This window comes from Ictidomys tridecemlineatus, chromosome 11 (assembly GCF_052094955.1).
Source record: "Ictidomys tridecemlineatus isolate mIctTri1 chromosome 11, mIctTri1.hap1, whole genome shotgun sequence".
NCBI classification, from domain to species: domain Eukaryota; kingdom Metazoa; phylum Chordata; class Mammalia; order Rodentia; family Sciuridae; genus Ictidomys; species Ictidomys tridecemlineatus.
The window spans coordinates 10,209,477-10,235,830 of NC_135487.1; the positions used below are offsets into that span (position 1 = coordinate 10,209,477).

Consider the following 26,354-nt stretch of genomic DNA (forward strand, 5'->3'; position numbering starts at 1 on the left):
TCTGGTTCTTTATCAACTATTTGCTTCAAGCCCAAATGCCCAAGCCCCCACTCAAGGCTGAATACTCAACCCCTTGCTCAAGGCCGAACACTTAACCCCCCTCGTGCCAACAAGGCAGCTTGCAGACCCAGAGACCCCATTAGATTTGGGCTATAAAAACTCCCTCCTGCCGGGCCCCTCTCTCTCTTGCTCTCTCTCTTGCTTTCTCTCTCTCTCTCTCTCTCTCTCTCTCTCTCTCTCTCTCTCTTTTCCCTTCTCTTTCTCTCTCTTCTCCTCTGTTGCACTGCTGTAATAAAGATCTCTTGGGGGCTCCGAGTGTTGTGGTCACTTTCCTTCCAGTAAACTTTTATATAAATGAAATCCCATCAAGCCTATAAATCATTACACTGGGTTTCTGGATACCCAAATATTTCCTATATAATTTGAGAAATTTCTTCTCTTGTAAATAGAACAAAAGTGTGCTAACCTTCACTGATCTGTCTTTGTATTCAGAAACTAGGTTTGCCACCATTTGACCCAGTTAACCCACTCCTCAGCATGTGTCCAAAGGACTTAAAATCAGCATACTATAGAGGTGCAGCCACATCAATGTTCATAGCAGCTCAATTCACAATAGCTAAGCTATGGAACCAACCTAGGTGCCCTTCAACAGGTGACTGGGTAAAGAAAATGTGGTACATATGCACAATAGAATATTACTCAGCCATAAAGAAAAATGAAATTATGACATTTGCTGGTAAATGGATGGAACTGGAGACTATCATACAAAGGGAAATAAGCCAATCCTCAAAAACCGGAAGGCTGAATGTTTTGATATATGGATGCTAACACCCAATAAGGGGTGGGGCTCAGAGAATAGAGCTCATTGAATTAGACAAAGGGGAATGAAGGGAAGGCGAGGAGATGGTAATAGGAAGGACAGTGGAATGAATCCCATACTTTCCTACTTTCATATATGAATACATGACGAGCGGAACCAGGAACTCGGCATCATGTACAAGAATGGGAATTTATACTCCGCGAATGTGTATGTCAAAATACACTCTATTGTAATGTAAATCTAAGAAGAACAAATTGTATTTTTTATTTTTATTCTTTTTAAGAGAGAGAGAGAATTTTAATTTTTTTTTTTTTTTTTTTTTTAGTTCTCGGTGGACACAACATCTTTGTTGGTATGTGGTTCTGAGGATCGAACCCGGGCCGCAGGCGTGCCAGGCGAGTGTGCTACGGCTTGAGCCACATCCCCAGCCCAGAAGAACAAATTTTAAAACAGAAAAGAAAACCAGATTTGCCCTTATCTGATGCTTTGAATACTATTTTCATTTTTATTTATTTTTGCGTGCTGGGGATGGAACTCAGGGGGCCCTGTACATGTTAAGCAAATACTCTACTACTGGGCTACACCTCTGGGTTCAAGATGGGTTTTTGGTTTTTTTTTTTTTTTTTTAATGGAAGCATTGTGTAGAGTCCCCATCGCGCACTTCCCCCAGCCCAGGCAAGAGCCCTGGCCTGCACAGCAAGGAAGCCGCAGGAAGCCACGCCCGGCGCTACCACCAGGTCCCAGCACTTCTGCCCGCCACTGCCCAGGCCACGTCCCTGCAGGATGTGGAGCGTGACCCGTTCCCTAGAGCTGAGAGGCCCAGGGTGGGCCCTGGCTAGCCCGCCCCTGCAGCACCCAGGCCGCCGGGTCAGCCTCCAGGATCCAGCGCCCGCCTGACCGTGGAGGCGGGGAGCCTGGGCTCAAGCCTGGAAGGGGGCTGCCACCCGGGACTCCCGCGGGAGCGAGAGCGGCAGCCACGAGGAGCTTCCACAGCCACCGAAAACTTCCCGCAGCAAGTCCGCAGCCGAGGAGGACCGGCCGCCACCGGGTCGCCTAGCAACCAGGAGCCAAGCGCGCAGAGGCCAGCCATTGGCCAGCTCCCATCACGTGAGCAGGCACCACTGTCCACTGGCAGAGCGCGCGGCGGTCACGTGAGGCGGCACCGCCAACCTCTCACCTATCGCGATCGGGGAGGTCCGTCAGAGGAGCTGCTTGGTGGAGTCTCGCCCTGTCATGGTACAGAGTCCAGGCCTCGCTGATAGGACCAGAGAAGCAGCCATGGCCACAGAGGTCTTTATGCGCCCGCCGTGGCTAGGTGTGAAAGGGTCCTGAATTGGTCGCGGAGGAGCTTTTCCTCTGAATAAGACTTGACGTCTGCCAGGCGCGTGGGCGCCTTGCTCTCCTGGCGACTGGGGAGGCTGAGGCAGGAGGATCTGAAGGTCAGCCTCAGCAACTTAGTGAGACACTTTTGCAAAATTAAAACACAGAAAGGGCTGAGGATGTAGCTCAATGGTTAAGCACTCCTGGGTCCAATCCCGAGCAACCCTCTCCAAAAAAAGAAAAAGAAAAGAAAAAGAAAGAAAAAAACCCCAGCTATGTCAGAGGCTTCCTCTAGGAACAGTTCAACGCCAGCAAATGTTAGGTGATAGGATGTTTCAAGACAAGGAGTTAAAGATAATGAGTTGGGCAGTGTTTACTCAGCTCTGAAGAGAGATTCACCTGGAGCAAGAGAAGTATTTGGTGTCTGGTGTTTCAGTACTGGGGATTGAACCTAGGGGTGCTCTCCCACGGAGCTACATCTCCAGCCGTTTTTTATCGTTTCTTGTGAGAAGTGTCTCCCTAAATTGCAGAAGCTCAACTAGAACTTGTGATCCTTCTCCCTCAGCCTCCCAAGTAGCTGGGATTACAGGCCGGTCTTTTTTTTTTTTTGGTGCTCGTTACTGAACCATGCAAAGCCATGCTCTACCACTGAGCTACACCCCCAGCCCAAAAAGATCTTTTTTAGTACACAAGCCACATCATATCACTTCTCTGCTCAAAACCCTCCAGAAAATGTGGGAGGTGTAGCTCAGTGGTGCAGCACTGCTTAACTTTGATCCTCTGCACAAGAAAACAAAACAACAACAAACTCTCTCCAGTGGCTTCTTATTTCAATAAGTCAGGGTCCTTACAATTACTTACACTTAATCTGGTCCCACAGACTCCTATCCACTTGCCTTTTAATTCGTTTCTCCCAAAAGTGCTGCCTTTGATGCTGTTTCTCAAACAGGGCAAACAGGATGAGGTCTCTGCATTCACCTTTATCTGTGTGGAGTATCTTCCCAGATGTCCACCTGTCTTATACCTTCACTCTCCTACTTGAATATTTTTCATTTATTTGTGGTTCTGGGGATTGAACCCAGGGGCACCCTATCCCCAGCCCTTTTTATTTTTGAGACAGGATACTGCCAAATTGCTGAGGGTCTTACCATTCTCCTACCTCAGCCTCCTGAGTTGCTTGGATTATAGGCATGCCACTGTGGCCAGCTTGAATGTCACTTTATAAGGAACCCTTCCCTGATCACCCTGTACCAAGTAGCAACCACTCTACTGCCTCCATTTGTCAACCCACCTCCATGCCCCGTTTCACTCCTTGCTTTCTCCCTGGTATATAGCACTTAATCACCACCTGACACATTTTTATGTTCTTTGTCCATCACCTCCTACTAGAATGTAAATTCCACCTGAATAGACAGTTGTTCCCTGTTGAACTACTAGTACCTAGGACAATGTTTATCATGTAGTAGGTGTTAATTATTGTTGAAGATATGCATAAATGTTCTATATCTAATATGGTTCTGTTACTTCTTATGTTGAGTGGACCAGTGTTCCAAGTGGGTAAAAGGCTTCCAACAATACTAGCAGTGTCCACTTCAGAGTGTTCTGTATCCACTTTGTACCTTTAAAGCTGGTTCTGTATAATCTTGGCCTTGATATTCCTCCGTAACTATGACGTGGTGTTCCAAGAAGGACACCCAAGGTTTTCTTTGTGTGTAAAGAAGAAAATGTTTCTGGAAGAGAGAGAAGAAAAAGAACAATTGAATATGAAGGTAGGTATGAACTAGATGTGTCAATAATAGATCAACAAAGCCCTTCTCAGGAACAGTGAGTGAGTGAAGTAGGCTTGTTCAATCCGGAAGGTTCTCGGGAAAATTTACCTTCCCCAAGTTCCTTGAAACCTAGAAATCTGTAGCCTATGATCGACAACTTTATCCCCTATTAAAATACAAGTAACCTAAGAGCAATAATATTTTCAGCAATCATTAATACCCCAATGTTAGTTCAGATCCTTATCTTTTTGTTTTTTCAGATCTTTTTTTTTTTTTTTAGAGAGAGAGAGAGAGAGAGAATTTTTTATATTTTATTTTTTTGGTTTTCGGCAGACACAACATCTTTGTACGTGGTGCTGAGGATCAGATCCTTTCTTAAGAGAAGTTTTTGAAAATGAAAGCGGGGCTGGGGCTGGAGCTCAGAGGTAGAGCCCTTGCCTAGGATGTGTGAGGCCCTGGGTTCGATCCTCAGCACCACATATAAATAAATAAAATAAAGGAATTGTGTTCACCTACAACTAAAAAAAAAAAAGAAAATGAAAGTGAAGAAAGTAAGAACTCAGGAACTGATAGGTGAGACAGTCCAGGGGAGGGGGCGGGGGCACAAAGTTGAGTGTGCAAGGACAAACTTTGGCCTATTTTCTAGTTTTGCCCAGGGCAGATTCTCGCAATCCTACATATTGATTTCTAGCCCCAAACATGTGAGTCAGCAAATCATGGGACCTGAACTCAGAGGTGAGAAAAGTCCATAGTTACTCAAGATGTTTTGATAAGAAATGATTCCAGGAACACTGGAAAGGAGGGGCTGCCTGGGCACAGACTAAACCACTGTTGGATCTTCAGAAAGATAAGCAGGAAAGGGAGGAGATGTCACCTTAAACAGAATTACAAGATTCTGGCCAAAGAAACAGAAAGTTTGGCATTAGAGTGAAATGAAGCTCTATATGCTATCAATTAATATGCTAGAAATAGTACAGTGTTGACAGAGGCTTCTTTGAGCAACATAACCAGGAAATGATGATAAGGGGAAATTCTACACAATATATACTTGCCTAAAGAAAAAAAAAAACAGTTCCCAAATACCAAACCAAGTATGACTATGTTAGAGAGATTTAGGTCCTACTATAGTACTAGAGGCATGTTAAAAATCAACTGAGGTAGATGCCTTTTTTTTTTTTTTAAATTTTTTAGTTTTCGGCGGGCGGACACAACATCTTTGTTGGTTTGTGGTGCTGAGGGTCGAACCTGGGCCGCACGCATGCCAGGCCAGCCCGCTACCGCTTGAGCCACACCCCCAGCCCCATAGATGCCTTTTTGACGTGTTCTTTCAACTAGAAAAGAATTAGGCAAGAACCCCAGAGATGGAAGATTGGGGTGGTCACCATGGTAAGAAAGGGTTTGGGAGCAGAACAAGGTGACTTCACACACGAGCACAGGCAGAGCATTTGGGTTCTAGAAAAAAGGTTGGAATAGATGTTTAGGCCCTTAAAGTTGTTTCCCAGTGTGAGGAGTCTGCCACGCACGGACCCTGTGAACACAGGTAAATTAATCCAAGTGCCCAGGCCTCAGTTGCCTTACCTGTGAAATGGGAAGGATGCCCGTATCAGTTTGGATCTGAAATGTCCCTCAAGGCCTCACTTGCTGGAAGCTAGTTCCCCAGCGCATCAGCGCATCGATATTCAAATGCAAGACTTTAGGAGAATTCAGTGGATCCTGAGGGCTCTCAGCAGATTAATCCACTGACAGATTAGTCCTCTGATGATATTAGTGGAAGGTAGTGAGGACTGCAGGAGGTAGAGCCCAGCTGGAGGGAGTGGGTCCTTGGGAGCCTGCCCTTGAGGACTACATCTTGTCTCTGGCCCCTTCTTCTCCCTCAACGTCCTGGTTGCCAGGAGGTGAGTTGCCTTCCTCTACCACAGCCTCTGCCATGACCTTCTGCTTCTTCCCAGGCCCAAAGCAATGGATTGACCATGAACTGGAACTGTGAGCCAACATGAATCTTCCCACCTTTAACTAGCTTGTATCTTGTAGTTTGGTCATAGCGACCCAAAACCGATGAACACAATGCCCTCTGAGGGCATTTAAAAGAATAAAATGAGATCCTACGTGGTAGCCCTGTAGCAACGTGGTTCAGACTGTCGGCTTTTAGCAGGTGTGATGGTGCGCACCTGTAATCCCAGTGGCTCGTCGAGTTCAAAGCCAGCCTCAGCAATGGTGAGGCGCTAAGCAACTCAGTGAGACCCTGTCTCTAAATAAAATATAAAATAGGGCTGAGGACATGGCTCAGTGGCTGAGTGCCCCTGAGTTCAATCCCCAGGACCAAAATAAAAAACAAACAAAAACTCCGGGCTTTCTGGGTGCAGTGGCACATGCCTGTAATCCCATCTACTCTACTCGGGAGTCTGAGCCAGCCTGGGCAATTTGGCAAGATCTTTGTCTCAAAATAAAAATAAAAAGGGCTAGCTCAGTGGTAGAGTGTCCCTGGGTTCAATCCCCAGCATCACCACCCCCAAATAAAAGAAAGGAAAATGTCTGTGGGCTCAAGTCAGATTTCCTGAAGCTGACCTTTATTACTTTTGCATCCTTGGGCAAGAGACTATCCCCTCTCTATGCCTTGGAGTCTTAATCTGTAAAATAGAAATACTACCTCATAGGATTTTTACGAGGATTAAATAACACAAAGTGCTTTGAAGAGGGCTTGAAAAGAAGACAGCATTCAGTAAATGTCAGCAATCATCGGCAAGGTGCCTGACACATAGTAGTGGGGTGTTTTTGTTGTTGTTGTTTGCTTTGTTTGTACTGGGAATTGAACCAGGGATGCTTTACCATGAGATATATCCCCAGCCCTTTTAATTTGTAAGACAGGGTCTTGCTAAGCCGCTGAAGGTCACCCTGAATTGCTGAGGCTGGCCTTGAACTTGTGATCCTCCTGTCTCAGACTCCCAAGTCACTAGGATTCCAGGCGGGCACCACTGCCTCTGGCAGCAGTGAGCAATTAACAGGGTCCATTCTTTGTAGCCCTGCTGGTCTAGAGCAGGATTTCAGATTCTGAGACCTCCCTTCTCCTAACCTCTACTCCACTCCGCCCTATCCTGATTTGGCATTAAGTACTAGAAACTTCTCAAGCCATTAGTGGTTGCAGGTAATAGAGGTGTGAAGTCTATCTCAAGGGCAGTGAGAGAAAAGTTCACACTCTGAGCCAGATCCCAGGAGGCAACTGATCAGAGTCCAAATAGGAAAGGGGCTGTCTGGTGAGGAGCTGAGAGAACTCTGTGTTCCAGAGTAGCTCTCTTAAGAGGTAAGAGGGAGTTCAGGACCATTAAATCAGTGAGCAGAGCTATTGGCAGAGGGCCCTGCCACATGAGCTTGGTGGATCTAGGTAGGAATGCTTGTAGAATATACCCCTGCTTCCACACACTAGGACCTTGTGTCTGTATCCTGTTTTAACACAGAGTACATCTTGGTTCCTGAGACATGCTGACTGGGTATTGTTTTTTGAGTTTCAAGCTGATGTGGAACCTTTGATCCTCTTGCCTCAGCCTCCTGAGTTGCTGGGATGACAGGTGTGCACCACCAAACTGGGCTTGAGTTGTTTACACCGAGGGCTTCCAGCATGCTAGCAAGCCACACCCCGCCTACACCCCCCCCCCAGCTAACATTTTGAGGAACTGCCAAACTGTATCTCAAGGTGGCTGCACCATTTCACATTCCCAGTGGCAGTGTATTAGGGTTCCAGACCTCCCATGTCCTCGCCACCATTGTATCATCTGACTTCTTTATTATAGTCACCCTAATAGGACTGAGTAGTCTCTTACTGTTGATTTCATTTGCATTTCCATTTTCTTATGCTCACAAATTCTTCCGGTCAGAATTTGAAGGAGCGGACAGCCGAAAGCAACTCCATGATGTTTGAAGTCTCAACCAGAAAGACTCAAAGGCTGGAGATGACTCACTGCTGGGGTTGATTCATCTGAGAGTGTCTTTACTCATATACTTGACTTGGTGGATTTTCCTCATAACCTGTTTTGTCTTCAGCTGAGCTGTTTTCTGGAATATCTATACACAGTGCACAGTGGTCTCACTGCATGGAGTAATTTGGGTTCCCTCGCAGCAAAACTACTGGTTCTGAGATCAAGTGTTCAAAAAGAATCAAGGAAAAAATGTATTACTTAGTCTCAGAAATCATACATTGTCACTTATGCCAGGGTCACTCTGTCATGATCTAAATGGAAGGACATAAGCCTTGCTCTAAATGGGAGGAATGTCACCACGTTGCAGGAAGAACACACAGGATGGGAGATACTGTTGTGCCTGTCTGCAAAATTAATTCTGCCAGAGCTAGGAACTTGAGCACTACTAGAAAAAAATACAATAGAGAAATCAATCAATTGTTATTCTAACTTCAGCTGACACCACCTGGAAATCCTGTATAATTTCTGTGCTCAATTTACTTCAATTTACAATGGTCATTTCAATCTTTTTTGCATCCACAAACCTTTTTCTCTTGACAATGTCCATTGAAGAGGTTGAATAGGGGGCTGGGGATAGAGCTCCGTGGTAAGTACTTTCCTGGCATGTGCAAAGGCCCTGGGTTTAATCCCACAAAAGGGGGAAATAGGTTGAAAAGGCAAAATACTCATTTTCCTAGCCTCTCTTGCATCTATGTAATACAGTTTTGACCAGTGAGAGGCAAGCAAAAAATCTGCTGAGTTACTTCTGGGCAAGCCCCTGTATTGAACAAGTAAAATGACGCATGGATTAGAGGCTGCCAGCCATACTGTAACCCTCAGGGAGAAGCCAAAAGAATTGTAGAAGTATTCGCCCTGATATCAATGAGTCACTGAAAGCCAATGCAGCTATCTAATTACAGGCCTACTACCCAATGAGAAAATAAACTTATTTGTTTAAGCCAGTGATATTACAGATCAATCCAAACTTAGAAATTGCAAAGGTAAAAGGAAGGAGTTTATTTGCAGTCTTTGGCATTCCAACTCAGGAGACACAGATTCCAAATAAGAAAGGCAAGGAATGTGGGGCCTGAGCCGGGCAAGCACTACAAAGTGATAAAAATTTTTTTTTTTTGGATAAAAATTCTTCATAGAGAAAAATGCTATTGAAATTGAGAAAGAACAGGTAATGTAATGATAGTGGTTATGAGCCCAATGAAACAAGAATCCCATAACCTCTTGACATGCACCTGCAGTCTCCAGGTCAACCCAATGTAATCAGTTTCAGATGCCTGCAAAGGGTGAAGGTGGCCAAAGTTCACATCCCTAGGCAGCAGCTGGATTCTTAACTCCATCTCTCTTGATGGCTAGGGGACTCCATTTTGAAAAGCTCTTTCCCTGTTGTTTTTTTAATCATCATTTTCCTTTCATTTTTGCAACCCAGGCTTTCTGTTACTTGTAGCTTGATAGGACCACTCTCCTCAATCCCTTGCTTCTCCCCTTTGCCTTTATTAATGTCTTCAGCTGGAAATTCTTTCCTTCCTGTTACTGGGCCTACCTGCATGCTGTATCCTCCTTCCCTCCTAGTATGCTAGAAGAGGGGGGAGTGGGAGTGAATGGGGGAGATGCTAATCTCATCTCCATCGTGTATTCCTCTTGCGGTTTGGGTTTTCTTACTCATCCTCACGTCTGGGACTCTACCACTCATGAGCTATGTGGCTTTAAAGAGGCCACTAAAGTAGCCAATATGGGAGTAGCTTCTAAGCTGTGTGACCAATAAAGGCACCATTGCCAGAGACAGGAAACTGGCGCAGTCCAAGGAGAAAACTACTCACAAGGCCGGGGAGTGGCGCCTTGGAGGAGCGGAGTGAGCTGCCCTGCGGGGAGGACATTTGGCAGGGGGCTGGCGGGGCAACCCTGGAGAGGTAGGCAGGGGCCGGAGCGAGCCCGGCTCTGCAGACTAGGCAGGATGATGGTTTTAGTTTTCTTCCTTAAATCAGCAGGAGAGGAAGTGCACTGATTTCTCACTGCTTGTTTGCCAGTCTCCCAAGAGATGGGGAGTCCGCGGCCAGGGCGACTGTTTTTATTCGGAGGTGTCCCCAGCGCCTAGCACGTGGCAGGCACTCACTAAACGCCTGCTGGTTGAATAAATCAGACTGGAGCCCTCCGCGGAGTTCAGCTCCGATGTCAGCCTATTAGATTTTTCGATCCCCGCATTCCTCCCCTTTTCTCGCGCTCCTTCCCTCCCACGCCTCCTTCCCACTCCTCCCCTGCCAATCCTCTCCGGCCTTCGCACCTCCCCTGCCCGGCCCCGCCCCACTCTGCGTCGCGAAGGCGGAGGGAGCGAGGCGGGCTTTACGGCAGCCGCGTTGCGGCGGGGCGGGGCGCCGGGCGGCCGGCGCACTTGGCGGCAGCGGTGGGAGGCAGGCCGGCAGGCAGACGGACTCGCAGGCGGGTGGCGGCGGCCGTGCTCGCTAGTGAGGGCGGGAGGGAGTGAGTCACTGAGCGTGTGTGAGGGAGGGAAGGAGCGAGCGAGCGAGCGAGCAGCCCGCGCCGTCCGCCCGCAGCACCAGCCAGGCCCCGCCGCCGCCCCGCGCCCAGGCCGGGCCGAGCCGAACCGAGCTGGGTCGGGCCCGGGCCATGCTGCTCACGGTGTACTGTGTGCGGAGGGACCTCTCCGAGGTGACCTTTTCCCTCCAGGTCGACGCCGACTTCGAGCTGCACAACTTCCGCGCGCTGTGCGAGCTCGAGTCCGGCATCCCCGCCGCCGAGAGCCAGGTACGCCGGGCAGCGAGCGGGGCGGCCCCGGAGCTGGCCCTCCCGGCCTCGGGGCCTCGCGCGCTCCCCTTGCTGCTGGTGGAGGACTGGGTGGGGGGAAAGCGGACGGCGGTGCCCAGTTCGCCCCCGCAGCTGGGAGGGAGCCGGAATCCGTAGCTGCCCGGTCGGCTCCGCGGCATGGGGTGGGGTGCGGGCCGGGCGAGGGAAGGGAGGACCTGGCCGCGGACTCACCAGCTGCAGCGTGAGGGGCACGTGGACTGCCGGGCAGCCTTCCCCACCTTCTGGCTCTGTGGCCTCTTCATCCTTTCTAACCCCGAGTTTGGGGTGTCGCCGTGCACCCAAGCAGAAGCCCTTGGGATTGCAAGCAGGGTTCATACAGCCTGCTTCCCCAACCAGAAATACCAGTTTGGATGACTGATAGACTTTTCCATCTTTTTTTTTTTTTAAATTAATTTGGTAGGGTGGGGTGAGGGTTCCTGCTTGACTATACGCAGTTTGCTTTTAAATGTACTGATTGGCACTTCAGGGGAGGCAGCAAAAAAAAAAAAAGTTTTTTAAGACTCACTACCTGGTTTTGAGGTCTTTGGAAATGCTTCCTCCCACTATCGCATGCGTTTTTGAGTTAAATTATTTTTTTTTTTAGAAAGTAATCCTTGGTTCACCTCGGGTCATTTGTTTCTCTACTTTCTTCCTTGGTAGTAAGCCAAAGTCTCTCCTTCCAGGTTACAGTTCGGTTTTGGGTCAGTTCAAAGCTCTGTGCTTTATTAAGGATATTAGATTGAAAATGGCCTTGGTATCTTCTCAGTGGGATTTGGTTTCATTTCCCTATCTTGCTTCTGGAAAGGAGTTCAGCTCCTTTTATAGTTTAAAATATGCAAAGTAATTTTTGCTCAAAATGCTTTTGGGCTACCAATAGTCTTAATCAAACAGAATAGGTGAGAAACAGTAGGTGACAAGAATTCCTGAAGCCTTTACAGGAAAACACTGAGATTCTGACTTGATAAAGTGGGACTTGGGGGACATATTCCAAACATTAGGAAATGCAAGTCTTCCAAGGCCCTAGAATATAAATCTTGATTTCCCACCACAGTTATGAAATAGTTCCAAAAACTGTTGCCCAACTACACAGCTTGTTCTACCCTGACTTATGGTAAACAAATGTGTCAATATTTTGTTCAGAAGTAGGATTCCTTTACACAGTGTGAACTTTAGACCCTGGTATAAATCTATTCAGAACAAATTTGTTTCAGGGCCCAAGGTGTCATTCAAATGGGCAATCTGGCAAGTGCTTACAAAGAAACTGTAAGATTTTGGGTATTCCCACCCCTTTCTATAAAAAGTTAAATCTCAGAAACTCAGGATCCAGTTTCTGCAATGCATCTCTCATGTGAAGAACCAGGAAAGGACAGTTTAAAAAGAGGACAAGTTGGGAAAATAAGTTTTTTTTTTTTAAATTCTGTTTTAGTTGTTTTTTTCTCTAGTTACATTACCCTGATTGTAACCACCAATTGTAGGGGAAGTTTTGGGACAGGAGAGAGTGATTGTTTTAACTTCACTTTTTGGGGGCAGAGTGGGGAGATATAGTTCTAGGAATGAAACCCAGGATCTCACTCATGGTCAGCAAACTACTACTGAAGTATGTCTCCATCCCACTGCACTTTTTGAGATTGCTTTAACAAAAATTTAAAGAAATTTTTTAAAAAAAGGTGTCACGTTGAAAGACACTTGTATGATCAAGGCAGACACTGTCTTCTGCCAATTTGGAAATTTAGGAATTCCTTACCAGTTGAACAATTAAGTTAACTCTAAATTCTTCCTCTCAATTTTATATTTTTTGCATTTACTTTTTTCCCAAGCCAAATTAGCATATTAGAATCCTTGGGCTCCAGCTAATGTTAAGCCTGTATTAGATAACTGTAAACAGTCCCTGTTTTTCAAGTTTGTGCTCTTGGCTCCCTTGTAACCTGACAACATAGTATCTATTTTAAGATGTCTGGTGGTGGGTTTTCTTTCACTAGCTTGCCCATCAGGCAGGAACAGGATCCACCTTAGACACTTGAGTCATTTCCTTTGGGCAAATCATAAAAGTAAACATCGTTAGAGTTTTCCCCACAAATCCTCTTCACTTGTTTGAATCCACCCCACAACTGCCCTTTACCTTCCAGGGTATCTTTTCCCTTTCTAGTCTGTTTACCTGTCTCTGCTCTCTGTGTCTCTGGTTTTTTTTTTTTTTTTGTTCCAGGGATTGAACCCAGGGGGACCACATGAGCCACATCTCAGCCCTTTTTATTTTTTTTCTAAGTTGTTGAGGCTGGTTTTGGATTTGTGATCTTCTGTCTTAGCCTTCCTAATCACTGAAATTACAGGCATGTGCAGTCACCACCAGCCCCCATTCTCATTTTCTTTGCTCCCATGCCTGACTCCCTCTTGTTCAAGGACCTTTTTTTTTTTTTTTTTTTTTTTGCGGGTGCAGTATGGGAATTGAACTCAGGGACACTCAACCACTGAGCCACATCCCCAGCCCTATTTTTTGTATTTTATTAGAGACAGGATCTAGAGTTGCTTAGTGCCTTACCATTGCTGAATCTGGCTTTGAACTCAGTATTCTCCTGTCTCAGCCTCATGAGCCACTGGGATTGCAGACATTTGCCACCTTGCCTGACTGCTCTTTTTTTTGTGATGTTTCTGGTCTTACCTGCCACTGTGTGTTCAGACCACTATTCTCCAGACATTTTTGTCCACACATCCCTAGTAGTAAAAATGTTTCATAACATACTTCTTGTTATGTATATAGTACATTATATATGTAAACTAATATTTTATGCACTGTATGTATGTATAATATCCTATATTGTGTAACACGTATGCATTATTGTATGCGAATGTAATATCCTGTGTACATCAGTTGCATAATATACATGAAGTAGTATCTTATGTTGTTCAACATAATATTCAGTTACAGAATAGAACTCAAGGAAGGATGACTTAAATGAAAATGAAAATTCTGGTATTTTTATTTTCTTTCCATATCCTTGAAGAATTGTTATGCATGCCTGCCCCACTTTGGACATCCTTGGTTTAGAATTTAGTCTTTGATATTAACATCAGTTGTGCATAAGCATACCCTTGGAAAGATGTTAATTTTTAACAGCTCTAGTCTGATTATAGTAGTTACAATGGAATGATAACAAATTTAGAATAGAAACCGTTTCCACTTCTGCGTGTGATTAAAGATGGGCATGTTCCCTCTCAGTACAAGTGTGGGCTTAGAAACCAGTCAGGGCTCTGTGTGGTGCTTTGATGCAGAATTGGCTGGGTGAACTTCAAACAATTATCAGGATTTAGCTTCTCTTTAAATTAGTGTCTTGGTATTTTTTAAACATCATTATAATTTGCCTCTGTAGGTGGCATGTACAGAATGGAAGGACCCTTGGGTTTTTTTAAATGCCAGGTAATAGCAGTAGCTGTGATCCTGGAAGTGCTGCTCTATCCAGCATGATTGGTGATTTGTGAAACACTGCCTTAAAAAGTGGAACTGAAATTTTCTATTTAGCTAGTTTGGGCATGTTTATTTTCTCAGGTAATTTTCATGTTTTTTTTTTCTCCCCCTGATAAATACGGTATAGGAATCTTACAGAAAAGGATAAAGAAGAACATGGTCACTTATTACCTCACAACCCAGAGAAATTACAGTTTACTTTTCCATGTATTTTCTTTCTAAGCTTTTTTACTTTTATAGTTAATGGGGTTTTAAACATGATAGGTCCTAAACTGTAAAGGTTTTTTTTTTTTTTTTTGGTGATGGTGCTAGAGATTGAACCCAGGGTCTTGTGCATGCAAGGCAAGCACTCTACCACTGCTGTACCCCAGTCCCTGTAAAATAATTTCTTACTTTCTTCAATCAGCACTACATTGTCAGCATTTTCCCATAACATTTCAAATTCTTTGCATTTATATATTTTCTATACTGGGGATTGAACCCCAGCCCTTTTCGATTAATAAATAGATTAATTAATTTTTAAAGATATATTATTTAGTTGTTGATGGACCTTTATTTTATTTATTTTTCTGTGGTGCAGAGGATTGAATCCGGTGCCTTACGCATGTCAAGCAAGAGCTCTACCTCTGAGCTACAACCCCAGCCCTCGCTTTTTATTTTTTTTGAGACAAGAGTTTCACTCAGTTGCTGAGACTGGTCTCAAATTTGGTGATCCTTGTTCCTCAGCCTCCAGGGTTGCTGGGATAACAGGCATGTGCCACTGGGCCAGGCCAAATTTAATTCTTAATACCTGCATAATGCACCATTATATAGGTGTAGTGTAATTTATTCAATAGTTTTCCTGTTACTGGACTTTTGAACTGGGAAAATTGGAAGCAGTTATGAATAATATCCATATGCATCGGCTTTGTCCCCCATTCCTGATTATTTTCTCAGAATAAATTGTTAGATACTAAGTCTCCAGGTCAAAGGCATAAAACTTTTTGAAAGACTTTTAGTAACTTGACAAATTGCCTCCTAAGAAGGTTGTAAAAAGTCAAACCCGCTGTTAGTTACATGAGATAGTGTATGTAAATAACTTGGCATATTGTAGACATACGTAGTAGTAGTATTATGGTACCACCAGATATAATTCTAAGATTTTGTGGCTAGTTCACGGTCGTTAGTGCTGGAAATGTATTGCTAAGATTTCTGTTAATTGGGGCTGGGGTTGTAGCTTGGTGGAAGAACACTTGCCTAGCATGTGTGAGGCACTGGGTTTGATCTTTTGTACCACATAAAAATAAATAAAGATATTGTGTTCATCTACAACTGAAAAAACAAAACAAAAAAAAAGATTTCTGTTAATTGAAGGCTTTAGTTCAGAGACCAGAAAATAGGTGTGATGTGGCACATGCATCTAATGCCATCTACTTGGGTGGTTGAGGCGATCCAAGTTTGTGGCCACCTTCAACATGTTAGCAAGACCCTCTCTCAAAATAAAAAGTCATAAAGCACTTGTGGGTTCAATACTCAGTCCTTCCAAAAAAAAAATAATAAGACCAGAAAACATTGGCTTCATGATTAAAAGTTTGGAGTTGTATTAATTAACCTGTTGTTAAATGTTAAGAATAGAATTCAGTCTCTAGGGTGTCTTCTCTAGAGTAAGTACTAGCAGTTGTGCCATTTCTGCGGATTTAGACCTGAATAAAGTTCCTGTGGTATGTTCTTACAACTGGAGTCTCGAGCATTGTAGCTCTTTGAGTTCGGCTTGGCTGGTAGAGATTTGAAACCATTGGTCCAATAGATATGCTTGTTAATTAGTTAAAAACACAGATTTGCTTTAGTACTCAGGCTACAAAATAATTGTTTTTCTTGTAATCTTAATTTATTTTGACAGTACAGGGGATTGAACCCAGGGTTTCATGCATGCAAAACAAGCACTCTTACCACTGATCTTCATCCCCAGACACTTTAATCGGTTTTTTTTTGTGGGGGGGATGGGGCGGATTGGGTGCTGGGGACTGAATTCAGGGGCACTTGGCCACTGAGCCACATCCCCAGCCCTATTTTGTATTATATTTAGAGACAGGGTCTCTCTTAGCCTAGTGCCTCACCATTGCTGAAGCTGGTTTTGAACTTGCAATTCTCCTGTCTCAGCGTCCTGAACCACTGAGATTTCAGGTGTGGATCACCACGCCCCACAATTTTAAGCCCATTTTAACAAAAAGAAATGTTTTTTTTTTGGAGGGAGTGTACCAGGGAGTGAATTCAGGGGCACTTGACCACTGAACCATATCCCCAGCCCTATTTTATATTTTATTTAGAGACAGGGTTTCACTGAGTTGCTCAGTAGCCTCACTTTTGCTGAGGCTGGCTTTGAACTCTCGATCCTCCTGCCTCAATCTCCTGAGAAGTAGTTCTTTGTTGCAATCAACTAAGCTTTAGTTTAGTTTGTCTTACTCATGTATTTAGACTAAAATGGAGCACACCTGCTGTTTCATCTGTAAGGAATGTTTGCTCCTCCCCTGGGTTCTCATCCTGTATTTCTAGGAAATAGGGGGTGTTAGCAGCACTCCACGAATAATAACACTTCATGTTAGTGTCTATTTGGACCTTACAGTTTCATTGTTCCTTAAAAAAGTGATATCCTCTCCTGAGGAAATGTTGTGGCAACTAAGCAGCAATGGATCCACATGTAGCATTTGTAAAATGGGAATCCAAAGTGGCAGTGTCTCTGCCCCCTTTCCTGCCAGGTGCTGAGTATCAAATCCATAGACTTGGTATGCTAGCAAGTGAATTATCACCAGCCCTTGTGTGTGTGTGTGTATTTGGTTTTTTTTTTTTTTTTTTTGGTACTGGGAACTGAACCCAAGGGCATGTTACCACTGAGCTAAATCCACAGTCCTTTTTATTTTGATATAGGGTCTGGCCAAGTTGCCCAGACTAGCCTCAAACTTGGGGATCCTACTGCCTCAGCCTCCTGAGTTGCTGGGATTATAGGCACATTCCACTGTGCTTGGCCCAAGTGCTTCTTTATATTCAGGGCAAGGGCAACGTTTTGATCCTCCTGGCAAGTATAGAGTATAGGTTCTCAGTGGTGAAGGATGGCTCAGTATCCCTTGTTAAAGTCATTAATTCACCAGCTCACTTTGGGGTTATGTTTGGCAAGTTTTATGGTACTAGAGAAGAGAATGGGTTTGGTTTTAGGGTTAGGAGGGGTTTTTTATACATGTCCAGCCACACACAAGTACACCCACCCTTTATTTTTGGAGGCTTAAATGTCAAGTTGATGTGGTTCCAATCTCAATTCACTTTTTTTGGTAGGGGTTCTTTAACACTGAGCAACATTTCTAGCCATACACTAATATACCCTCTTTTTTTGGACACAGGATCTTAGGGCCTAAGTTACTTAGGCTAGCTTCAAACTTGGAATCCTCCTGTGTCAGCCTCCCAAGTTACTGGCATTACAGGCATGCACCTTCATACCCATTTCTCTCAGTTTACTTCTAATAGCCATGTGGCCTCTGTTTCCTGGTCCATAAAATGGGACAAATAATGCCTGCTTCATAAAATGATTATGATACCCAAATGAGGGGACAAAGTGGGAGGCTGAGAACCTGGCTTGCTGCTAGCTTGGTAGAGATTCACTCATGGTAACTGGCTCCCGTTTTAATCTAACAGGATTGGATGGCCAGATGGGTGGGCACCCGATGTTACATACTGTAGCTGATATTCCCAGGCAGGAGTGAAAGGAGACATCCATGGGACAACTTTCAACTTGTCCCATTACCGTAGCACATAGTCTGTGGTCTGGTGCAGGAATATTTTTGTAATTCCAGCGTCTTTTTTTTTCTAACAGTGTTGGGATTGGAAACAAGGGCCACATGCTTGCTAGACAAGCCCACTGAACTCTGTCCTCAACCCTACAGTCTTCCCGATCTTCCCGAGTTGATTTCTCATTGTAAATAAATAATTTTTCTTTTACCAATAGATTGAGAATGTGTCTTGGGAGATCAGTCACATCTCTACATATACTGACAGTTGTGTTTCTGAATCTGGGAAGTTAAATAAATAGGCCCTAGATATTGGGGGACTTCATTACAGTGGCTTCACTGTGTGGGAGCCACCGAGTACAAGCCTGACTATGGAGCATATCTCTGGTAACCTCTCCTTATTGCATACGTCACCCATGACACTTGTCACTTCTGACTTACAGTGGTTTCTTCATGCCACACAAATTATAATAGGAGGGCTGGGGATGTGGCTCAAGTGGTAGCGCGCTCGCCTGGCATGCGTGCGGCCCGGGTTCGATCCTCAGCACCACATACCAACAAAGATGTTGTGTCCACCGAGAACTAAAAAATAAATATTAAAAATTCTCTCTCTCTCTCTCTCTCTCTCTCTCTCTCTCTCTCTCTCCCCTCTCTCACTCTCTCTTTAAAAAAAAAAAAAAAAAAAAAAAAAAAAAAAAAAATTATAATAGGACTCTTGGCTGTACTGCAAACGATGTGTTGATCTTGATGTACTTTTACTGTGAGATGTGAGGCATATGCCTAGGGTGATAGTGACAGTCACAGTCTGTTAAGGAGTCTTACTCTTTAGGTTGAAGGTAAGACTCACAGTATTTACTCTATTCATGTGTGAAACATATGAAGTATAATTGGACCTCAAGTTCTGCAAATGAGTCTTTTCACTTATCCCTAGAAGAGCAGATAAGACAGAATCACTCCCCAACTCTGGTGTAAATGCTGTATCTTTTTTTTTTTTTTTTTTTTGGTACTGGGGATTGAACCCAGGGACATGAAACCATTGGAGCCCTTTTTTCCTTTTTTTTTTTTTAATTGTGTTTAAAAGACAGGCTTTCACTGAATTGTTTAAGCTCTCTCTAACTTGCTGAGGCTGGCTTTGAACTCATGATCCTCCTGCCTCGGCTTCCCAAGTCACTGGGATTACAGGCATGTGCTGTTGCATTTGGCTTAAATGCTGTATCTTTAGTTTCTGTGCCAGGTAATTTTATGAGAGCTTTAAGAAGAGGTGAGGGAGCATTGTAGCATGATAGTGTAGCAGGAAGAAGTGAAAGGGACAGCTGTAATGATTATCTAGCCCAGCTGCTTGCCTGACAAATGGGTGATGGAAAGCCTGTACCAGCTGAGTGGCAGGCCCTTTGGTTATTGGCAGGGCCAGGGGAAAACTTAAATTCCTCAGTTTGTATGTGGGCCAGTGTAAAGTAGATCTGTAAGGAGAAAACCTTTCAAAGCCCCAGTTTATTCTGACTGCTTCTTTGGAGTATTATAATGCAGGACAGGTTTTATTATAGTATGCTTTTGTGTGTCCATTTTTTTCTTTCACAACATATTTTCTGTGCTTTCAAGATTTTATTTTGTTAGTTTGTTGTGTAGAGGACTGAACCCAGGGCCTTGTATGTGCTAGGAAAATGCTGTGTCCCTGAGCTACATCCCCAACCCTTTTTCATTTTATATTAACACAGGGTCCTGCTATGTTGCCCAGGCTGGCCTAGAACTTAAAATCCATCTGCCCTGACCTCCTGAGTTGTGCCACTGCACCCTGCTGCCTTTGCCTTCAGTGTTTGAATGTTGATTTATATATCATAAAAACATAATTTTTTTCCACTTATGTTGAATTGTTCTTTTTGAATTTCTTTTCACTTTTTTATTTTTCCCTTATAAACATAAGAATATTTATAATAAAACTTTGGGGATGGTGAGATGAAAGAATGCAGGAAAGCTGGTATTTGAGAACTTTTTAGACTTGCCAGTGTACAAGTCACTTTAAAAAGTATGTGATGGAGCTGGGGATATAGCTCAGTTGGTAGAGTGTGTGCCTTGCATGCACTAGGTCCTGGGTTCAATCCCCAGCACCACACGCACACATTAAAAAAAAGTACATGTTATTTAATAGTACTATGGTTAGCATATTGAGAATACATAATTCCAGTTTTCTTCCTGCTCAGAATTAAAATTAAGTTTAAAATTACATTCATTATTTTATAAATTCATCTTTTTAAAAAATATTTTTTTACTTGTTGGGGCTGGATATATAGCTCAGTTGATAGAGTGCTTTCCTTGCATGCACAAGGCCTGGGTTCAAGCCCCAGCACCACAATCAATCAATAAACAAACAAACAAAAATTAGTTGTTGATAGACCTTTATTTATTTGTATGTGGTGCTGAGAATCAAACCCAGTGCCTTACACATGCCAGGCAAGTGCACTACCACTGAGCCACAGCCACTGCCCCAATTCATCTTTTCTTTTTTTTTTTTTTTAATTCCTGTGGGTATGCTTGAATTCACAGAAAAATGTGACTCAAAGGACTGGCTAGAAATAGGGGTTTACAAACCATCTTAACGAGGGGAGGGGTCAGGATCTCAAAGGCAATTCATCTTTTAATTCAAATATTTGAACATCAGTTGTAGAAGAGACCCTGTTCTAAGCATTTGTGATATGGTCAATGAAGCAAAGTCATCCCCAAGTAGCTTACATTTTAGTGGAACAGAAAGACAACAAGAAAGCAAATTAAAAGTATATTAGGTGACAGTACATTTTATTTTAAAAATTTATTGTGGTGCTTACACATGCTAGGCAAGTACTCTGCTACTTAATTAGACCCCCAGCCTGTGCTGGGGTCCATTTTATACAGGGTACTAGGGAAGAGTTCTGAAGATGTAATATTTTATCCAAGACCTAAAATAGTGAAGGGAGAGAGGAACAAGTGGAACAGCCCTGAGAGATAGTAGACCCTGTTGGAATAGCAGTCTCTGCATGAGGTAAGGGCAGAGTGCCCGAGGCCTGCTAGGGGACAGACAGGAAGGCCTTCAGATTTCCTCTTAGGTGGGATGAGAACCATCACAGGGGCTACGTGGAAAGGGTGGTCCTTTGCTTTGCACCATGTTACTTTCCAGTGCTTTATGCTGCTCAATCTTTTCTTGTTATAGATCGTCTATGCTGAAAGGCCTCTCACAGACAACCACAGATCATTGGCGTCTTACGGCTTGAAAGATGGGGACGTTGTGATTTTACGACAGAAGGAGAATGCAGACCCTCGGCCTTCAGTGCAGTTCCCAAGTAAGATGGCGCCTCCTGTCTAGCATCCCCTCATGTGAGCAACAGTAGTTAGCAGAGTATAGTGGTTCTGAGTTTGGGGTTTATCATGGAGCCAGACTACTAGGATACAGATCCTGACTCTGCTTCTTTATAACCTTGGACGTGGTTTGACTTCTAATTTGGCTTTCTCTTCTATAAGAAAGGTGCCATAATTACTTAACTCTAGCTCTTAGAGCTGAAGTGAGAATAACACCTTTGGCACGTAGCAAGCCTTCAGTAAATGTTTGCTTCTGTTATTTTCAGTGATGATGATAGTCTTTTTTGTTTTTCTTTGATTGGAATTTTTTAAACCATACGATTTATTTTTATTTTTTTAGTCATATACATGACAGCAGAATGTATTTTGACATATAATACATACATGGAATGTACATACATCAATCATAATTTCTATTCTGCTGCCAATGATGATCGTCTTTATCCTGGGAGGAATTTGGGACTATGTAGCCTGTCATTTCAGTTCTCTTTTGCTGCTCTGTGTCTGGCCAACAGTGTTCTGTCTTTGTGAAGCTTCTTATAGCCAGGCAGGAATTGGCATCCATGCTTCATATGCACTCATAGAACTTGGTTGTGGTCTCTCTTTACAATTTTCATCAACAGAAGAAGCTTATATTTTACATAGCTAGTAAGCAGAAGACACAGGAATTAAAATGTGGTGCTTTTTCCATTATACCAGACTTGGTAAACTTTAAGCAGCTGAACCATCAAGTTCTGGTTCTTTCATACCAGAACTGTATTAATGATGTGAGAAGAAATTGTTATGTGTCTTGGCTATCTGCATTTAGATTTAGGAGATTTCTCTGTCCCTGAAATAACAGGCAGAATTGTGGGTATCCACCTGTACATTCTTTCAGTGGTGAGAAGATCCATAGTTTCCTTAGATACTCATGATCCACAAAATGTTTATTAGATCCTTGTGTCGAACTGCTTGTTGAGAGGTACTGTTTTTTTCCACTCTCTGCCATATTCTGTCACCATTCTCTAAACAGTGTTAACCAGCAGGTCACTTGGTTTTAAAGTCTATGGTAACATATGATAGGAGTCTTGGGTGATGAGACTCAGCCTGGAACACAGTGCTTCCATTCAGCCTGAAACTGGAGCTGTGTAAGACTTTAAGCACTGAGTTCTTCAGATCTGGATTGCATTAGTCTCTTGGGGCTACTGCTAAACTTTACAAAGAGTAGTGGTTCAAGTATGCTAATCAACAAAAAACAAATCTTTCTTTGGTTAATTTGTTGAGGTTGTTAGTACTGGAGAGTCACTGTTTTTTTTTTCTGTGTTGTTTCCTTGTGGACAAGATAGTCAATGTGTTGTTAGTGGGAGGGATCTGGTTTACAAAGTAAACAAGTTTTTCAGAATAGTTGTGAAGTGAGTGGACTCTCAAGATAACGTGTAATGGGGGTAGAGATAAAATTTCTTGACCTGCCAAGAAGGCCCGTCCATATGTTTTGCTAGTTGGTGTAGATTAGTGACCTCACAGAGATTGTGCTGTTTGTTTTCAGTAGTTGTTGTGTCTGTCTCTCTCTTCCAAAATATGCATCAGTTGAAGTCTATTTGAAGACAGTAGCTTGTTGAACTCATACTGCAAGGCCAAAATTTTAGGCCTGAGTTTAACCTGTCCTTTTTTGTATTTGAGATCCTTTTGCACCAGAATTTGGACACGTTTGACCATTAAATATATTCTGAGGGGAGCTAGATGTGATGGCAATTACCTGTAATCTCATCGATTTAGCAGGCTGAGGCAGGAAGATCCTGACCAGGCTTGGCAACTTAGTGAGACCCTGCCTCAAAATTAAAAAAAAAAAAATTGAAAAATGTATATTTACTCAAGCTTATTGTCCCATTCTAGCTCTGCTTATTTATTTTTCCTTTTTCTTCTTTTTTTATAACAGCTTTATAATTCATATACCATATTATCCACCATTAACGGATACAATTCAGTGGTTTTTAGTATATTCACAGTTGTGCAACTATCACTACAAGTAATTTTAGTTCATTTTTATCACCTGTACTTACTAGCAGTCTTTCATATTTTCTGGATGCTCCACAAGTCTGCTTTCTGTCTCTTTGTACTTATTCTTTCTGAACATTTTGTGCAATGTGTAGGTCTTTTGTGTAAGGAATAGGACTTCTGCACTTTTTTTTTTTTTTACATAATTTTTAGTTGTTGATGGACCTTTATTTTTATTTTATTCATTTATTTGTTTGAAGTGTTGAGAATTGAACTCAGTGCCTCAAACATGTGAGGTAAGAGCTCTACCACTGAGCCCTAGCCCCAGCCCTGCTCTTTCTTTTTATTAAGATCAGCTCAGCCTAGAGTACAGCACCTGGGAATTGTAGTCTTTAAACCTGTGACAGCTTTTGGTGGACCCAGCAACAAGAGTCTGTGCAGTTCCTTTTCTTCAGTTTTTCTCTCCTATAAAGTGATTGTACCCACTAGCTCCAAGATAATGAGAAGAGTAAATGGTGATGTACAGATGAATGTATAAATTCAAAGAACTACTAAGAGCTCTTCCATTGGGCATAGTGGCTCAGGTCTCTAATGCCAGTGACTCTAGAGGCTAAAGACAGGAGTATTGCAAGTTGGAGACCAGCCTTGAAACCTAGGGAAGACTCAGTCTCAAAAAAAAAAAAAAAAGAAAAGAAAAATAGAACCGGGCATATAGCACAATGGTAGAGTGCTGCTGGGTTCAATTCCTAGGGTAGGTTGGAGGGACTTCCCCAAATCAATGTATTTTAACACAGACTTGCAGAGTTTAGCATCCAGTGTTTATGTGGTTCATTTGGTATGTATAGTATTCTACCTCAAGTGGCAGAAATCTTTGAAGCATGTTAAACCAGACTGGGATTTTTCTCAAGACCCACATCCAGAGTTATGTAATTATATTGTTGGTTGACTCTTAGTGAGATTCCAAGTGGGAAAGAACAATGGGGAAATCCATTCCTGTCTGCCATTACCATTGGCCACTGCATACCACATTTGAGCAAGTATTGACTGTTTCCTTTAAGTACTTGTTTTTTGGAGTCATTTGGATAAAGGTGATTGGTTTTTTGATTTATTTATTTTTTTTTCCTACAGCAGACCTACCCCGGATAGACTTTAGTAGTATAGCCGTGCCTGGCACATCGAGCCCCCGGCAGCGCCTGCCTCAAGGAGCACAGCAGCCCCACTCATCTCCTGGAGAAACGACATCCTCTCCTCAAGGCTTGGACAACCCTGCCCTGCTCCGAGACATGCTGCTGGCCAACCCACACGAGTTGTCCTTGCTGAAGGAGCGCAACCCGCCCCTGGCGGAGGCACTGCTCAGTGGAGATCTTGGTAAGCTTCTATGTGTGGAGGGTTGGAGGTGAGGTGATTAGTTGGCCATATTGGTGGTCTTGTGTGAGGTGTGAATCAGTGCTACAGATGAGTGTATAAATTCAAAGAACTACTAAGAGCTCTTCCATTGGGCATAGTGGCTCAGGTCTCTAATGCCAGTGGGTGAAGGGCAGTAGTAGGCTCTAGAACTGAGACCCTCTGAACTGGTCTCTACTTTGTTTCTCATTGTTTTAGCAGCAGCTGAGCCAGGTTCTGATATTTTGACCTGCTCAGTTAGATCTTCAAGTTCAAGATCTCCAGGAAGTGAGCTTATCCCAGGCGAAGAGCTTTTTAGTTTAGGACACCAAAATAACTCCTTCCTCAATTGATTATTTTTCAGTTGAAGTGGCGTTTACTTACAGAGAAGTACACAGATTTGAAGTTTTTAATTCATTGTGTTTTGACAAGCTATGTAACCCCAATAAGATACAGAACTTGTCGTTCACTCTAGAAAGCTCCATTGTGTTCCCTTCTAGTCATTTTCCTCCCCCGGGGGCTGCAATGGATACTCAGTATAGATTGGTTTTGTATATTTTTGAACTTGCTGTATATGTAATCATAGCGTGTATGGTCCTTTGTGTTAGACTTTTTTTTTTTTTTTTTAAAGAGGAGAGGGAGAGAGAGAGAGAATTTTTTTTTAAATATTCATTTTTTTAGTTTTAGTTTTTCGGCGGATACAACATCTTTGTTTGTATGTGGTGCTGAGGATCGAACCCGGGCCGCATGCATGCCAGGCGAGCGCAATACCGCTTGAGCCACATCCCCAGCCCCCTTTGTGTTAGTTAGCTTTTTACTTCACTGAATTCTTGGATTTGGCCACATTGTGTGTGCTAATAGTTCAAATGACCATGACCTTGGTTTCTTTGGTTATCATACCTAATTGCCAGAGACCAGAGACGATAGTGATAGCACATTTAAGTTTATACATTTCATGCACCACCATTTAAAAAATGGCAAAATACTTACATCTTGCTGTAGCAAGCAGTAGTTTTTTGTTTTGTTTTCCGTTTGCTAATTTTCCTACTTTTTCCCCATCAGTACACACAAAATACTGGTAGACTAACATTGGTTTGCACTTAATTTATCTGGCCTAAGGCACAGTGTTACGAAGGAAATGAAGATAGAAAAGGAGAAAGGGGATTATAGAGTGCTCTGTTTTTTTTCTTAGGTAACAGGATAATGAGGACAGTAGGCAGGGAGGCTTGGAGACACTTATGTGCCATTCAGATAATCATTCCTTACTGGCTAAATTGAAAAGTTATCTGAGTAGAAACAGTACACAATGGGCAACTTGTTACAAAAATGAAAGATTTTTGATAATACTGTTTTTTCCCTTTTTCTTTTTTTTAACAGTGCTGGAGATTGAACCCTAGGTACTCTTATCATTGAGCCAGTTTTTTTTTTTTTTTTTTTTTACTTATATTTTGAGGCAGGACCTCACTAAGTTGCTGAGGCTGAATTTGAACTTGAGATTCTTCTGTTTTAGCCTCCTGAATCACTGGATTGCAGGTGTGCACTATCACACTCATCTGAAAATACTATTTCTTTGTACTGAATTTAAATGAAAAAACAGTGATGCCTCAGAAATTAGAAAGAAAATGCTCATTTCAGAAAATTTTTAGGCATCCTGTCCATGTCTTTGTGTGTGTGTGTGTGTGTGTGTGTGTGTGTGTGTGGTCCTGGGGATTGAACCCAAGGGATGTAAGGCAAGCACTTTACCAACTGAGCTATATCCCCAGCCCCTCTGTTCACATCTTT

The 26,354-nt window shown here is 43.1% G+C and overlaps 1 protein-coding gene and 1 long non-coding RNA gene across 7 annotated transcripts in view; one reads left to right on the forward strand and one right to left on the reverse strand.

Annotated features, from left to right (window-relative positions):
* Window positions 1–1,294: 1,294 nt before the first annotated feature.
* Window positions 1,295–11,072, reverse strand: LOC144367893 (uncharacterized). The gene is made up of 2 exons (XR_013427462.1): window positions 10,866–11,072; window positions 1,295–3,870 (listed from the first exon to the last, which is right to left on the reverse strand). It is a non-coding gene; the product is annotated as an uncharacterized LOC144367893 (long non-coding RNA).
* Ddi2 (DDI proteasomal shuttling factor 2) overlaps window positions 10,258–26,354 on the forward strand; it is a 44,914-nt gene continuing 28,817 nt past the window's right edge. The window contains exons 1-3 of one of the 6 annotated variants that reach the window (XM_078025350.1): window positions 10,258–10,634; window positions 21,070–21,199; window positions 24,318–24,557. In XM_078025350.1, coding sequence (XP_077881476.1) covers window positions 10,497–10,634; window positions 21,070–21,199; window positions 24,318–24,557 — 508 coding nt within the window. In that variant the 5' untranslated portion in view covers window positions 10,258–10,496. Of the gene's footprint in view, window positions 10,635–21,069; window positions 21,200–24,317; window positions 24,558–26,354 lie in introns of those variants that run through there. The other 5 variants (XM_078025351.1, XM_078025347.1, XM_078025349.1 and 2 more) reach the window with 5 other exon arrangements.